The sequence below is a fragment of the Coregonus clupeaformis genome, chromosome 13, assembly GCF_020615455.1.
Source record: "Coregonus clupeaformis isolate EN_2021a chromosome 13, ASM2061545v1, whole genome shotgun sequence".
Taxonomy (NCBI): domain Eukaryota; kingdom Metazoa; phylum Chordata; class Actinopteri; order Salmoniformes; family Salmonidae; genus Coregonus; species Coregonus clupeaformis.
In genome coordinates, this window is record NC_059204.1 from 52,547,125 (window position 1) to 52,562,808 (window position 15,684).

Below are 15,684 nucleotides of genomic sequence, written 5' to 3' on the forward strand. Positions count from 1 at the left end.
GGCATTAATATGGAGTTGGTACCCCTTTGCTGCTATAACAGCCTCCACTCTTCTGGGAAGGCTTTCCACTAGATGTTGGAACATTGCTGTTTGGACTTGCTTCCATTCAGCCACAAGAGCATTAGTGAGGTCGGGCACTGATGTTGGGCAATTAAGCCTGGCTTGCAGTCGGCATTCCAATTCATCCCAAAGGTGTTTGATGTAGTTGAGGTCAGGGCTCTGTGCAGGCCAGTCAAGATCTTCCACACCGATCTCGACAAACCATTTCTTTATGGACCTCGCTTTGAGCGCGGGGGCATTGTCTTGCTGAAACAGGAAAGGGCCTTCCCCAAACTGTTGCCACAAAGTTGGAAGCACAGAATAGTCTAGAATGCCATTGTATGCTGTAGCGTTACGATTTTCCTTCACTGGAACTAAGGGGCGTAGCCCGAACCATGAAAAACAGCCCCAGACCATTATACCTCCTCCACCAAACTTTACAGTTGGCACTATGCATTCGGACATGTAGCGTTCTCCTGGCATCCGCCAAACCCAGATTCTTCCGTTGGACTGCCAGATGGTGAAGCGTGATTCATCACTCCAGAGAATGCTTTTCCACTGCTCCAGAGTCCAATGGAAGCAAGCTTTACACCACTCCAGCCGACGCTTGGCATTGCACATGGTGATCATAGGCTTGTGTGCAGCTGCTCGGCCAATGGAAACCCATTTCATGAAGCTCCCGAAGAACAGTTATTGTGCTGACGTTGCTTCCAGAGGCAGTTTGGAACTCAATTATGAGTGTTCCAACCGAGGACAGACCAATTTTATGCGCTACGCGCTTCAGCAGTCCCGTTTTGTGAGCTTGTGTGGCCTACCACTTCACGGCTGAGCCGTTGTTGCTCCTTGACGTTTCCACTTCGCAACAACAGCACTTACAATTGACCGGGGCAGCTCTAGCAGGGCGTAAATTTGACGAACTGACTTGCTGGAAAGGTGACATCCTATGAAGATGCCAGGTTGAAAGTCACTGAGCTCTTTCAGTAAGGCCATTCTACTGCCAACCTGTCAGCAACGGTGTGGCTGAAATAGGCGAATCCACTAATTTGAAGGGGTGTCCACATACTTTTGTATACATAGTGTATGTAAGAATAAATTCCTTTGTGACCTTTTTTATTACTGAGTGTTTATGAACCTACCTCAGTATGAAAGCGGCTCCTTTAGCTCCCACCACCATATCAGCCAGTCCGTCTGAATTCAGATCCCCAGCAGAGTGCACCGAAACCCCAAAGAACTGCAGCCCTCTGTCACCTCTTACCCCCTGGATCCTCTGGATGGAGGGAGAGAGTGAGGGAGGGGGGGAGAGAGAGAGAGAGAGAGATAGTGGGTGGATTGTAACGAAGATGCGTAATTTAACAGGGATTTCTTAACACGCTACTAATGGGAGATTACACGGAGCTCCAAGCTAAAATAACCGTGGTTGCAATGAAAAGAACAGCGCAATAAACTAGTACACCAGCTGATCTGACACTGTCACGGTGTCATGCCGGCTTGATACTAGACAGCAGAAATGGCAATTGTCTACGTTCACTACTCATCCTCCAATGAAGTAACCTATCAGGAACAGCGAAATTGAAATACGAAAACAATAAATTGAAGAATGACATATTACAACTGAAATACAATTATTCAACTGGAAATGTAGCCTGTCGATTACAATGATTTAGTTAACACTTTTAATTGCAGACAATTACTTAGCCAAAGTATAGCTCAATTATGCCTACACTGAGGCTACTCTTCTGCAAAAATAAAGCTATTGAAGACCAATGTAAATTAAAGTAATATGGAATGCAGCAACATGTGTGACTGGTTGCATCACGGCTTGGTATGGCAAATGCACCGACCGCAAAGCGCTACAGAGGGTATATCACTGGGGCCGAACTCCCTACCATCCAGGACCACTTGTGTGAGAGGAAGGCCCAAAAAATTGCCAAAGACTCCAGCCACCCAAGCCATAGACTGTTCACTCTACTACCGTTCGGCAAACGGTACCGGAGAATCGGCTCTCGGACCAACAGGGTCTGAGACAGCTTCTACCCCCAAGCCATAAGACTGCGAGAATGGCAGCGGAAGGGATGGCCGCCATTTTACGGACTCCTGACCAATTGTGCAAATTTGTATATTTTAGTCGTACATAATGTTTCCGCCATCGTTTCTTATGTCCGAAAAGAGCTTCTGGACATCAGAACAGCGATTACTCACCTCAAACTGGACGAGGTTTTGTTCTTTAATGAGTCGGATGCGAAGGATATACTGCTCCTCCCAGACCAGGCCCAAATCCCCGTCATTCGTATGAAGAGGAGACGCCAATACAGAGGTCGAAGAGCTGGATGCCTGGCCAGACTGTGTCGGCGAGTGGATAATCCGCCTTTACCCTTCGTTCTACTGGCGAACGTGCAATCACTGGAGAATAAACTGGATGAGCTCCGTTCGAGACTATCCTATCAACGGGACGTTAAAAACTGTAACTGTTTCACCGAGTCGTTGCTGAACAGGAACATTAATAATATACAGGTGAGTTCTGTGCATCGGCAAGACAGAACAGCAGCCTCCGGTAAGATCTCATCAATCTACACACAATACCTCATAATGACAAAGCGAAAACAGGTTTTTAAAAATGTTTGCAAATGTATGAAAACAGAAATACCTTATTTACATAAGTATTCAGACCCTTTGCTATGAGACTCGAAATTGAGCTCAGGTGCATCGTGTTTCCATTGATCATCCTTGAGATGTTTCTACAACTTGATTGGAGTCCACCTGTGGTAAATTCAATGGATTGGACATGATTTGGTAAGGCACACACCTGTCTATATAAGGTCCCACAACTGACAGTGCATGTCAGAGCAAAAACCAAGCCATGAGGTCGAAGGAATTGTCCGTAGAGCTCCGAGACAGGATTATGTCGAGGCACAGATCTGGGGAAGGGTACCAAAACATTTATGCAGCATTGAAGGTCCCCAAGAACACATCGGCCTCCATCATTCTTAAATGGAAGAAGTTTGGAACCACCAAGACTCTTCGTAGAGCTGGCCGCCCGGCCAAACTGAGCAATCGGGGAGAAGGGCTTTGGTCATTGAGGTGACCAAGAACCCGATGGTCACTCTGACAGAGCTGCAGAGTTCCTCTGGAGCCCGGACTAGAACCCGATCTAACATCTCTGGAGAGACCTGAAAATAGCTGTGCAGCGATGCTCCCCTTCCAACCTGACAGAGTTTGAGAGGATCTGCAGAAAATAATGGGAGAAACTCCCCAAATACATGTGTGCCAAGCTTGTAGCATCATACCCAAGAAGACTATAGGCTTTAATCGCTGCCAAAGCTGCTTCAACAAAGTACTGAGTGAAGGGTCTGAATACATATGTAAATATAATATTTTCAGTTTTTTATTCTTAATACATTAGCAAACATTTCTAAACTGTTTTTGCTTTGTCATTATCGGGTATTGTGTGTAGATTGATGAGGATTTTAAAAAAAAAATAAGGCTGGAACATAATAAAATGTGGAAAGAGTCAAGGGGTCTGAATACTTTCTGAATGCACTGTATATGGGAGGAAGTCTCAAGGTTTTGCTCGCTTGAATTGGAGTACCTCATGATAAAGCCATAAGCAAACAAGAGGCGGTGCTCCTAGTGCCCTGGGACTTTAATGCAGAAAAACTGATATCCATTTTACCTCATTTCTACCAGCATGTGACATGTGCATCTAGAGGGAAAAAAAACTACAACACCTTTACTCCACACACAGAGATGCGTACAAAGCTCTCCCTCGCCCTCCATTTGGCAAATCCGACCGTAACTCTATCCTCCTGATTCATGCTTACAAGCAAAAACTCAAACAGGAAGTACCAGTGACGTGCTCAATACAGAAGTGGTCCGATCAAACGGATGCTAAGCTACAGGACTGTTTCGCTAGCATAGACTGGAATATGTTCCGGGATTCATGCGATGGCATTGAGGAGTATACCACATCAGTCACCGGCTTCATTAATAAATGCATCGACGACGTCGTCCCCACAGCGACCATACGAACAAAGTGCATTCAGAAAGTATTCACACCCCTTGACTTTTTCCACATTTTGTTGTGTTACAGCCTGAATTTAAAATGGATTAAATGTATATATTTTGGCCTACACACAATACCCCGTAATGTTAAAGTGGATTTTAAACAAATTAATACAAAATGAAAAGCTGAAATGTCTTGAGTCAATAAGTATTCAACCCCTTTGTTATGGCAAGCCTAAAGTTCAGGAGTAAAGATTTGCTTAACAAGTCACATAATAAGTTGCATGGACTCACTCTGTGTGCAATAATAGTGTTTAACAAGATTTTTTTATGACTACCTCATCTCTGTACCCCACACACACAATTAGCTGTAAGGTCCCTCAGCCGAGCAGTGAATTTCAAACACAGATTCAACCAGAAAGACCAGGGAGGTTTTGCAATGCCTCGCAAAGAGATGGTAGATGTGTAAAAAGCAGACATTGGATATCCCTTTGGGCATGGTGAAGTTATTAATTACACTTTGGATGGTGTATCAATACACCCAGTCACTCCAAAGATACAGGCGTCCTTCCTAACTCAGTTGCTGGTCAGGAAGGAAACCGTTCAGCGATTTCACCATGAGGCCACAGTTACAGAGTTTAATGGCTCTGATAGGAGAAAACTGAGGATGGATCAACAACATTGTAGTTACTCCACAATACTAACCTAATTGACAGAGTGAAAAGAAGGAAAACAAAATATTCCAAAACATGCATCCTGTTTGCAAAAAGGCATTAAAGTAATACTGCAAAAAAAATACTGCAAAGCAATTCACTTTTTTTATTATCTTTGGGGCAAATCCAATACCACGCATTACTGAGTACCATGCTCCATATTTTCAAGCATAGAGGTGGCTGCATCGTGTTATGGGTATGCTTGTAATCACTGCCAAAGGTGCTTCTACAAAGTATTGACTCAGGGTTGTGAATATTTATGTAAATTTGATATTTCAATTTCAATTTCAATTTCAATAAATGTCCAACAATAAACATAAATCAGTTTGTCATTATGGGGTATTGTGTGTATATTTAATTTATATATTTAATCCATTGTGAATTTGTTGTGGAAATTAATCACTATACTTTATTAAAAATCAAAGTTCTTACAGAGTTTTTGTTGAATCAAGATTTACTTTATTGAATTTCAATAAAAGGAAGCTGGTCTGCAGAGTAGCCTCCCTTTTTTCTCTCTCTCCCCCAGTTATATAGCCCATCCACCTCTCTTCTAGCTCAAAATCCCTCCCTCTTCAGTTTCCCGCTCTTTATCACTCTGCCCACTTCCTTTGTCTCTGAGGGCGGCTAAATTCGACTTTTATTATGTTCAGAATCACATAGTACTACAATCAATCACTCCCCTGTCTTGCAGAAACACTCATGTTTAGTTTAAACATGACAGGGCCCTAAATCCTTGAAACATACACAAACCCCACCATCATGCTGTAATTTATCAAGAAGTTAGCCGAGGAGAGACAAAGGTCTAGCCCAAACTGCATTCAACCCTGGTGCCGCTCCCTTCACTGTGTTTGAAGAGAGAAACAAAAGGCCACAAGCTAGTTTCAGTCTCTGATAAGACAGCCATGGATTTAAGTAAGAGTGAGCAATTTGACCCTAGGTCAGATTCCCTCTTTAGCCCCCACAAACACACAATTAAATTATCCAATTAAATTCCTGGCCCCGTAACAAAGAATTCTAACTCTATGTTTGTGATTAACCCAGTTTTATCTCATAGTCCACTAAAAATACACATCAAATTCCGTCTGTAACACAACAAAATGTGGACTAAGTCAAGGGGTATGAATACTTTCTGAAGGTACTGTACATTTGGCCAATGTCACAGTTGTCCCGCCCTCTCAAAAATAAATCACACCTGTGAGTCGAGGTATAATTATGGGCAACGATACCTCTAGAATTAAGATCATGGTCTTCATTAGAAACCAAGTTCAGCACTGTGGAAGGCTGAACTACCTTCAGCATCGGGACCAGCCGAAGACAGCACCACAGATCTGTTGGTTCCTCTCTCTTGTCCTAGGTTCCTGCCTTTCTAGGGAGTTTTTCCTAGCCACCATGCTTCTGCATTGCTTGCTGTTTGGGGTTTTAGGCTGGGTTTCTGTATAGCACTTTGTGTCATCTGCTGATGTAAAAAGAGCTTTATAAATACATTTGATTGATTCAACACCAGACCAGCCAAAGACAGCACCACAGCTCTGCTCACCCAACACACCGGTGCAGGATTACTAATCAGCACACCTGCAGGGCATTCCCTAATCAACTGACTGGCACAATAGTGCAGGCTGGACCTCACTAAGTGGAGCAGTTAGGAAGACATAGCCACTGCATGCCTACTCTCCCACTTACACTGTGTTTCTCTCTCTCCTTCCACAGACTCCTCAGGAGAGTTATGGAATCTGCAAGTGAGGCCACGCCGCCGGCACAAGAGACTACAGATGGCCGCCATCTTTAACCACCCTCTTGCCTGAACAGCTTGTAGACTAGAATGCCAGAGACACTAAAAGCTAAAGTAAAAGCCTCTGAAACTTGAACTCTTTTGTTGTGTGTTTACTCATTGCTGCTTGTGTAGTCGGGCACACCCCACTCTTCCCGACATGTGGAGAATGCGGGCATCTGAGTAAACAACTTTTTTTGCCCCCTTTCTTTTTGCACAAGAGTGGAACCGTGTCTAATCCTTGAGTTGGAAACTTGGAAAACATGCTGGGACAACTCATAAATCTTCATGGAGTCAGCCAACAGACCTCCAATACCATGTTAGAAGGCATGGCCGGGCTCACACAACAAATAACCCGCCTCACAGGTTCCCTGGAAGCTCAAAGGCGGCCTGTTGGAGCAGCTGTGGGTCCGGTCCCTGTTCCCTCACCCGCCAGTAAGGCCAGTGAGATCCTCACTAAGATGACTGATCCTGATGACCCAGAGGTCTATCTCTTGACATTTGTGAGAGTGGCAGAGTGAGATTATGAGACTGGACGACATGGTCAGCTCTTTTAGCCCCATATCTCACAGGAGAGATGCAACAAGCCTATCAGGATCTGTGGGGCATTAGAGGCCAATAACTATGACCGTTTGAAGGAGGAGATCCTAAGCAGATCAGGGCTCAACCCCTTTGCCAGTGCCCAATGGTTCAGAACCTGGGAATGCCAAGCTGGCCAGGCACCCTGGGCTCAATTATACCACCTAAGGTGGCTTGGGAAAGGCAAAGTTGTCCTGGACCAGTTTATGAGAGGCCTTCCCTATGATCTGCCACCCAACAATGACCTCAGATTTACCAGGACATTATTCAGCTAGTGCAAAAGTTGGAGGCCTCAAAAGATGCACTTAAGTCAAACAAACATGAACGACCACCTATGAAGAAACAACCTGACACACAACCTTTTTCCCTCAAGAAAATATGAGCCTCCCAAAACAGCCGCTTACTTCCCAGCCAGAGAGGAGCGACGTAATATTGTCTGGTGCAGAAAATGTGAGGCCAACTAACATGAGCCAATGCCTACAGACCCAGGGGTGACCAGATTCCCTGCTCCCTTCCTATATGCAAATTCATCCAACCTGCCTTGAACCTCCCCTTATGACACAAGTTGTATAGCAGTGGAGGCTGCTGAGGGGAGGATGGCTCACAATAATGTCTGGAACAGAGCAAATGGAATGGCATCAAATACATGGAAACCATGCGTTTGTTGTATTTGATACCATTCCACTTATTCCACTCCAGCCATTACCACAAGCCCGTCCACCCCAGTTAAGGTGCCACCAATCGCCTGTGCTGTATAGACGGGTTGGTTGTTTTGCAACAAAACCGACGCATGCACACCTGTCAGACCTTTGCCACCTGTCAGACCTGAGAGTTGAGGTAAGTGAGGTACCCGCTCGCCAGTATCTAGTGCGGGTGGGCTCCCATAACCTACTGGCTCTCTTGGACTCTGGCAGTGCCGTCACCCTAATACGGCCAGAATGGATTCCTGTAGGGTCTCTTTGAAACAGAATTTATGACCCCTCTGCTCCTAGGTCAAAACTGCCCGGGATTTGACATAGTCTTTGAGGCTTCTGGGGTAAGCAAAAATTCATTTCGCACTACCTCTGCTCTTTACCACACTCATAGACCCAAGCCTTTGCTGCCTGTTCAGCAGGGGTAATATACTAAAAACCATTCTCGCCAGCAGAGGTCAGTGAAGGTGCTGCTGGGTGATGCCACACAACCAGACCAGCCTGATGACAGCGGAGATCCCGCTGATGTGGAAGGTGAGCCCCTCCTTCATATCAATGACTTCTCAGTTCTGTTACAGGGCTGTTTCGGTGATGCCCAACTGAGAGACCAAAACCTTGCAAGGACCCTAGGAAGGGTCCAGGAGGTGGATGGTAAAGCCCTGGGAGACCGGCCTTTGGTGACTCCTTACTTTTCCCTTCGTCAAGGGCTACTCTATTGGGTTACAGAAGTAGGCAAAGACCTTGTGTCCTAGCTCCTAGTGCCCAAAGTGTATGTTCCAGTTGTTCTCCAGATGGCCCACTCTCACGTCTTGGCCACTCATCTGGGTGAGGAAAAGACAAGGGAACGAATCCTACAGAAGTTTTACTGGCCCCAATCTACATGGCTGTCGCACGTTACTGTCGGAGGTGTCAAACCTGTCAGCATACCCGAGCTCCTCTCATTCTGCTACTCATCATTGAGTCCCCATTTTGATAGGATAGGGATAGATCTAGTTGGACCTCTTCCAAAATGTTGGCGAGGATACTGACATATCCTGGTGGTGGTAGACTATGCCACCAGGTACCCGGAGGCGATTCCCCTGCAATCCATCACCACCAAGGCCATAGCCAAGGAGTTGGTACATATGTTCGCCAGGGTGGGCCTTCCTAGAGAAATCCATATGTGGGAGCTGGTCCCTTGGCTAGTGCTGGACCCCACGACACACCTCCCCCTCTCTTGGACATCGAGGGGGGCCCGGCGTACTCCGTCCACAGCCTGTTGGACTCACGGCGTCGTGGGGGCCTTCTCCAGTACCTGGTCGACTGGGAGGGGTACGGTCCCGAAGAGCGGTGCTGAGTTCCGGTGCGGGACGTCCTGGATCGTTCTCTCATTCGGGACTTCCACAGGCGTCGTCCTAACCAACCCGCACCGCGTCTCCGGGGTCGTCCCCAACGTCGGTGGCGCCCCACTAAAGGAGCAGCCTTCGCTTTGGCTCCCCCTCCTGTCCAGCTCAGGCATTCCGCGCCGCCAGCCTTCGATCTGCTGCCGAACCTACTGCTGGCAAATGCCCTTCACTCATCAACCCCAGACTCTCGTCATCATTACACACACACCTGGTTCCAATCCCCACTCTATCACTGTATATATACTCCCTCTGCCATTTGTCTTTGTCGGTCATTGTATATGTTACTTGTCTGCCTGAGAGGATCTCTCCTACTATTTCCAGAGTCCTTTATATTTTGCACTTTGGGTTCGCCCTGTGCTTGTTTGTTTATGAAGATATATTTTGAGCACAACAGCGTTTGGGTTTCGTCCCGCTTTGATCTATGGTGCTTAAATAAATTCAGTAGTTCTAAACCTGCGACTGCCTCCTGCCTACTCCTCTCTACACCTGTGACAACTACTTTAATGATTTATTTCATTGCCAAGATTAGCAAACTTAGCCAGCAACAAATGCTGACACCACATCCAAGTATATCTGACCAAATTATGAAAGACAAGAATTGTAATTTTGAATTCCTTAAAGTGAGTGTGGAAGAGGTGAACAAATAACAAATTGACAACAGACTTTCGGCATGCTTATAGGGAAGGACATTCAACAAGCACAGCACTTACACAAATGACTGATGATTGGCTGAGAGAAATTGATAATAAAAAGATTGTGGGGGTTGTTTTGTTAGACTTCAGTGCGGCTTTTGACATTATCGATCATAGTCTGCTGCTGGAAAAACATATGTGTTATGGCTTTATATCCCCTGCTATATTGTGTATAAAGAGTTACCTGTCTAACAGAACACAGAGTGTGTTCTTTAATGGAAGCCTCTCCAACATAATCCAGGTAGAATCAGGAATTCCTCAGGGCAGCTGTCTAGGCCCCTTACTTTTTTCAATCTTTACTAACGACATTACTCAACACTATACACGTCAGCTACTACAGCGACTGAAATGACTGCAACACTTAACAAAGAGCTGCAGTTAGTTTCAAAATGGGTGGCAAGGAATAAGTTAATCCTAAATATTTCAAAAATGAAAAGCATTGTATTTGGGACGAATCATTCACTAAACCCTAAACCTCAACTAAATATTGTATTAAATAATGTGGAAATTGAGCTAGTTGAGTTGACTAAACTGCTTGGAGTAACCCTGGATTGTAAACTGTCATGGTCAAAACATATTGATACAACAGTAGCTAAGATGGGGAGAAGTCTGTCCATAATAAAACGCTGCTCTACCTTCTTAACAGCACTATCAACAAGTCAGGTCCTACAGGCTCTAGTTTTGTCGCACCTGGACTACTGTTCAGTCGTGTGGTCAGGTGCCACAAAAAGGGACATTTGGCTCGGAACAGGGCAGCACGGCTGGCCATTGGCTGTACACAGAGAGCAAACATTAATAATATGCATGTCAATCTCTCCTGGCTCAAAGTGGAGGAGAGATTGACTTCATCACTACTTGTATTTGTGAGAGGTATTGACATGTTGAAAGCATTGTGCTGTCTGTTTAAACGACTAGCACACAGCTCAGACACCCATGCATACCCCACAAGACATGCCACCAGAGATCCCTTCACAGTCCCCAAGTCCAGAACAGACTATGGGAGGCGCACAGTACTACATAGAGCCATGACTACATGGAACTCTATTCCACATCAGGTAACTGATGCAAGCAGTAGAATCAGATTTTAAAAACTGATACAAATACACCTTATGGAACAGTGGGGACTGTGAAGCAACACAAACATAGGCACAGACACATGCATACACACACACACATGATAACATACGCACTATACACACACGTACACATGGATATTATGTTGTAGATATGTGGTAGTGGAGTAGGGGCCTGAGGGGGCACACTTAGTATGTTGTGAAATCTGTTATGAATGTATTGTAATGTTATTAAAATTGTATAACTGCCTTAATTTTGCCTTGGCAGCAGCTAATGGGGATCCATAATAAATATAAATACACAAGGATGTGTGAGTTGGATGCCATAGAGGAGTCAAAACGGCCATCCTCATTGTCCTAGTATCCAAGCCAGATGGTACACTGAACTTCTACAACGACTTCCGACGACTTAGAGGTGAGTTCAACTCCCATCGCATGCCAAGGGCTGATGAGCTCAGAGTGGCTTCGACGAGCTCACTATATCACCACCCTAGACCTTACCAAAGGGTGCTGGCAGGTCCCACTTACTGCCTCTGCCCATGAGAATACTGCCTTCTCCTCACCTGATGGGCTCTTCCAGTACAATGTTCTTCCTTTTGGCTTTCACAGGGCCCCAGACACCTTTCAAAGGCTGGTGGACATTGTCCTACGGCCACATCGGGACTTTGGTGCGGCCTAACTGGACGATGTGGTAATCCATTCGGAGATCTGGGAAGACCACTTGGAGAAGATAGGCCGTGTCTTGGGTTCTCTCCGACAGTCAGGCCTGACAGCCAACCCAAAGAAATGCTACATTTCACAGAGTGAGGCGCAATACCTTGGATACACCATTGGTCGAGGACTCATCAAACCAAATGAGAAGAAGGTTGAGACAATCCATAACTGGCCTTATCCAACCACCAAGACTCAGGTGAGGGCTCGGAGCTAAAAGGGGGGGCGGGGCATGGGCATAGGTGTGGCTGAAGGACTCCCACTGCAGCACCATGGACAGAGCCACCCACCTCAGCACAGGAGGCAGGTGCGCTCACTTCAGCACCATGGACAGCGGCACTGGATGCAGCACGATGGACAGCAGCAAACCGTTCAGCACTGTGGAAGGCTGCACTACCTTCACCAAACTGGAAGTCTTCCGACTAGCTTGGAAAGACAGTACTGTGCAATATCGAAGAGCACTCACTGCCGCTCGATCATCCTATTTTTCCCACCTAATTGAGGAGAATAAGAACAATCCAACATTTATTTTCGATACTGTTGCAAAGCTAACTAAAAAGCAGCATTCCCCAAGAGAGGATGGCTTTCACTTCAGCAGCGATGAATTCATTAACTTCTTAATGAAGATCTTAATTAAGATCATGATCATTAGAAAGAAAATTACGGACTCCTCTTTGTATCTGCGTATTTCTCCAAAGCTCAGTTGTCCTGAGTCTGCACAGAACTGTCAGGACCTAAGATCAATGGAGACACAAGTTTTTAAATCCTGTATCTCTTGACACATTCATGAAAATAGTCATGGCCTCTAAACCGTCAAGCTGCATACTGGACCCTATTCCAACTGAACTACTGAAAGAGTTACTTCCTGTGCTAGGCCCTCCTATGTTGAACATAATAAATGGCTCAATATCCTCCCAATGTGTACCAAACTCACTAAATGTGGCAGTAATAAAGCCTCTCTTGAAAAAGCCAAACCAGGACCAGAAAAATTAAAAAAAAACTATCGGCCTATATTGAATCTCCCATTCCTCTAAAAAAAATTTTTTTAAACTGTTGCACAGCAACTCACTGCCTTCCTGAAGACAAAATAATGTATACGAAACGCTTCAGTCTGGTTTTAGACCCCATCATAGCACTAAGACTGCACTCGTGAAGGTGGTAAATTACCTTTTAATGGCGTCAGACCAAGGCACTGCATCTGTCCTCGTGCTCCTAGACCTTAGTTTTGGTTTAGATTTTATCCGTCAGAAAGATATAAGTTAATCTCTGTGGATGGTTTGTCCTCTGACAAATCAATTGTACGTTTCGGTGTTCCTCAAGGTTCCGTTTTAGGACTTCTATTGTTTTCACTATATATTCTGCCTCTCAGTGATGTCATTCAAAAACACAATGTCAACTCTGGACCCTGATCTCTCTCTTGATGAACATATCAAGAATATTTCAAGGACAGCTTTTTTCCATTTTTGTAATATTACAAAAATCTGAAACCTTTTGTCCAAAAATTATGCAGAATTCATGCTTTTGTCACTCCTAGATTAGACTACGGCAATGCTCTACTCTCCGGCTATCCGGATAAAGCATTAAAAAAACGTCAGTTTGTGCTAAACATGGCTGCTAGAATCTTGACTAGAACCAAAATGTGATCATATTACTCCAGTGCTAGCCTCTCTACACTGGCTTGCTGTTAAGGCTAGGGCTGTCCCTAGAATTTCTAAGCAAACAGCTGGAGGCAGGGCTTCTCCTATTGAGCTCAATTTTTATGGAATGGTCTGCCTACCCATGTGAGAGACACAGACTCGGTCTCAACCTTTAAGTCTTTACTGAAGACTCATCTCTTCAGTAGGTCCTATGATTGAATGTAGTCTGGCCCAGGGGTGCGAAGGTGAACGGCAAGGCACTGGAGCGATGAACCGCCCTTGCTGTCTCTGCCTGGCCGACTGCCCTCTCTCCACTGGGATTCTCTGCCTCTGACCCTATTGCGGGAGCTGAGTCACTGGCTTACTAGTGCACTTCCATGCCGTCCCTAGGAGGGGTGCGTCACTTGAGTGGGTTGAGTCACTGATGTGATCTTCTTGTCCGTTTTTGAGCCCTCTCGGACTCGTGCAGTGGAGGAGATCTTCGTGGGCTATGCTCAGCCTTGTCTCAGCGTAGGAAGTTGGTGGTCTGTTGATATCCCTCTAGTGGTGTGGGGGCTGTACTTTGGCAAAGTGGGTGGGGTTACATCTTGCCTGGTTGGCCCTGTCTGGGGGTATCTCAGCCTCCAGTATCTATGCTGAAATAATCTATGTGCCGGGGGGCTAGGGTCAGTCTGTTATATCTGGTGTTATTCCCCCGTTTTATCTGGTGTCCTGTGTGAATTTAAGTATGCTCCCTTTAATTCTCCCTCTCTCCCTCCTGAAGGACCTGAGCCCTAGGACCATGCCTCAGGACTATACCCAGTCCACCTGGTCGTGCTGCTGCTCCAGTTTCAACTGTTCTGCTTGCGACTATGCAACCCTGACCTGTTCACCTGACGTGCTACATTGTCCCGGACCTGCTGTTTTCGACTCTCTTTCTCTCTCTCTACCGCACCTGCTGTCTCGACCTCTGAATGCTCGGCTATGAAAAGCCAACTGACATTTACTCCTGAGGTACTGACCTGTTGCAACCTCTACAACCACTGTGATTATTATTTGACCCTGCTGGTCATCTATGAACGTTTGAAAATCTTGAAGATGGCCACGTACTCTTATAATCTCCACCTGGCACAGCCAGAAGAGGACTGGCCATCCCTCAGAGCCTGGTTCCTCTCTAGGTTTCCTCCTAGGTTCTTGCCTTTCTAGGGAGTTTTTCCTAGCCACCATGCTTCTACATCTGCATTGCTTGCTGTTTGGGGTTTTAGGCTGGGTTTCTGTATAGCACTTTGTGTCATCTGCTGAAGTAAAAAGTGCTTTATAAATACATTTGATTGATTCAGCACCAGGCCAGCCAAAGACAGCACCACAGCTCTGCTCACCCAACACACCGGTGCAGGATTACTAATCAGCACACCTGCAAGGCATTCCCTAATCAACTGACTGGCACAAGAGTGCAGGCTGGACCTCTCTCAAGTGGAGCAGTTAGGAAGACACAGCCACAGTGTGCCGACTCTCCACTAACACTGTGTTTTGCTGTCCTTCCACAGACTCCTCAGAAGGAGAGTTATGGACTCAGTCATTGAGGCCACGCAGCCAACGCAAGAGACTACAGGTGGCCTGCCATCTTTAACCACCCTCTTGCCTGAACGGCTTGTGGACTAGAACGCCACAGACACTTAAAGCTAAAGCATCTGAAACTTGAACTTTTTTGTTGTGTTTACTCATTGCCGCTTGTGTAGTCGGGCACACCCCACTCTTCTCGACACCATGTCTTGTTTTGAGGTGTTTTGACTGATGTCAGGTTAATGCTAATATGGCTAAAATTCGCTAGCTAGCTAACCAACAACTGTAACGATGTATTTGGGAGACAAGTGCTCATTGTGCAAATGTATCTATGTTTTCAATAAATATTGGAGACAAAATATAGTTTACATGTTGTCAACAATCTAAGCCAACCCTGTCTGTTTTGCCCCATAGTTGTGCATGCGTCGGTTTTGTTGCAAAACAACCAACCCGTCTATACAGCACAGGCGATTGGTGGCACCTTCACTGGGGAGGACGGGCTTGTGGTAATGGCTGGTGTGGAATAAGTGGAATGGTATCAAATACAACAAACGCATGGTTTCCACGTATTTGATGCCATTCCATTTGCTCTGTTCCAGACATTATTGTGAGCCATCCTCCCCCCAGCAGCCTCCACTGCTATACAGCTTCTGTCATAAGGGGAGGTTCAAGGCAGGTTGGATGAATTTGCATATAGGAAGGGAGCAGGGAATCTGGTCACAATGCGGATGCAGTGGGCAGCTAGAGACATTTTATTATCATATGTAGACGCAACAAATCTTGATCGGATCATCTTGATTGGATGACGACAACCACATGTTAATGCAAGGTGTAACCACGGCTTAAGAGTAAAC

The 15,684-nt window shown here is 45.7% G+C and overlaps 1 protein-coding gene across 1 annotated transcript in view; it reads right to left on the minus strand.

Moving 5' to 3' along the window:
• Positions 1-15,684, minus strand: part of LOC121579729 (integrin alpha-X) — a 59,878-nt gene that overhangs the window by 27,313 nt on the left and 16,881 nt on the right. Inside the window, exon 15 of the mRNA XM_041894569.2 lies at positions 1,176-1,306. Coding sequence (XP_041750503.1) covers positions 1,176-1,306 — 131 coding nt within the window. The remainder of the gene's footprint in view (positions 1-1,175; positions 1,307-15,684) is intronic.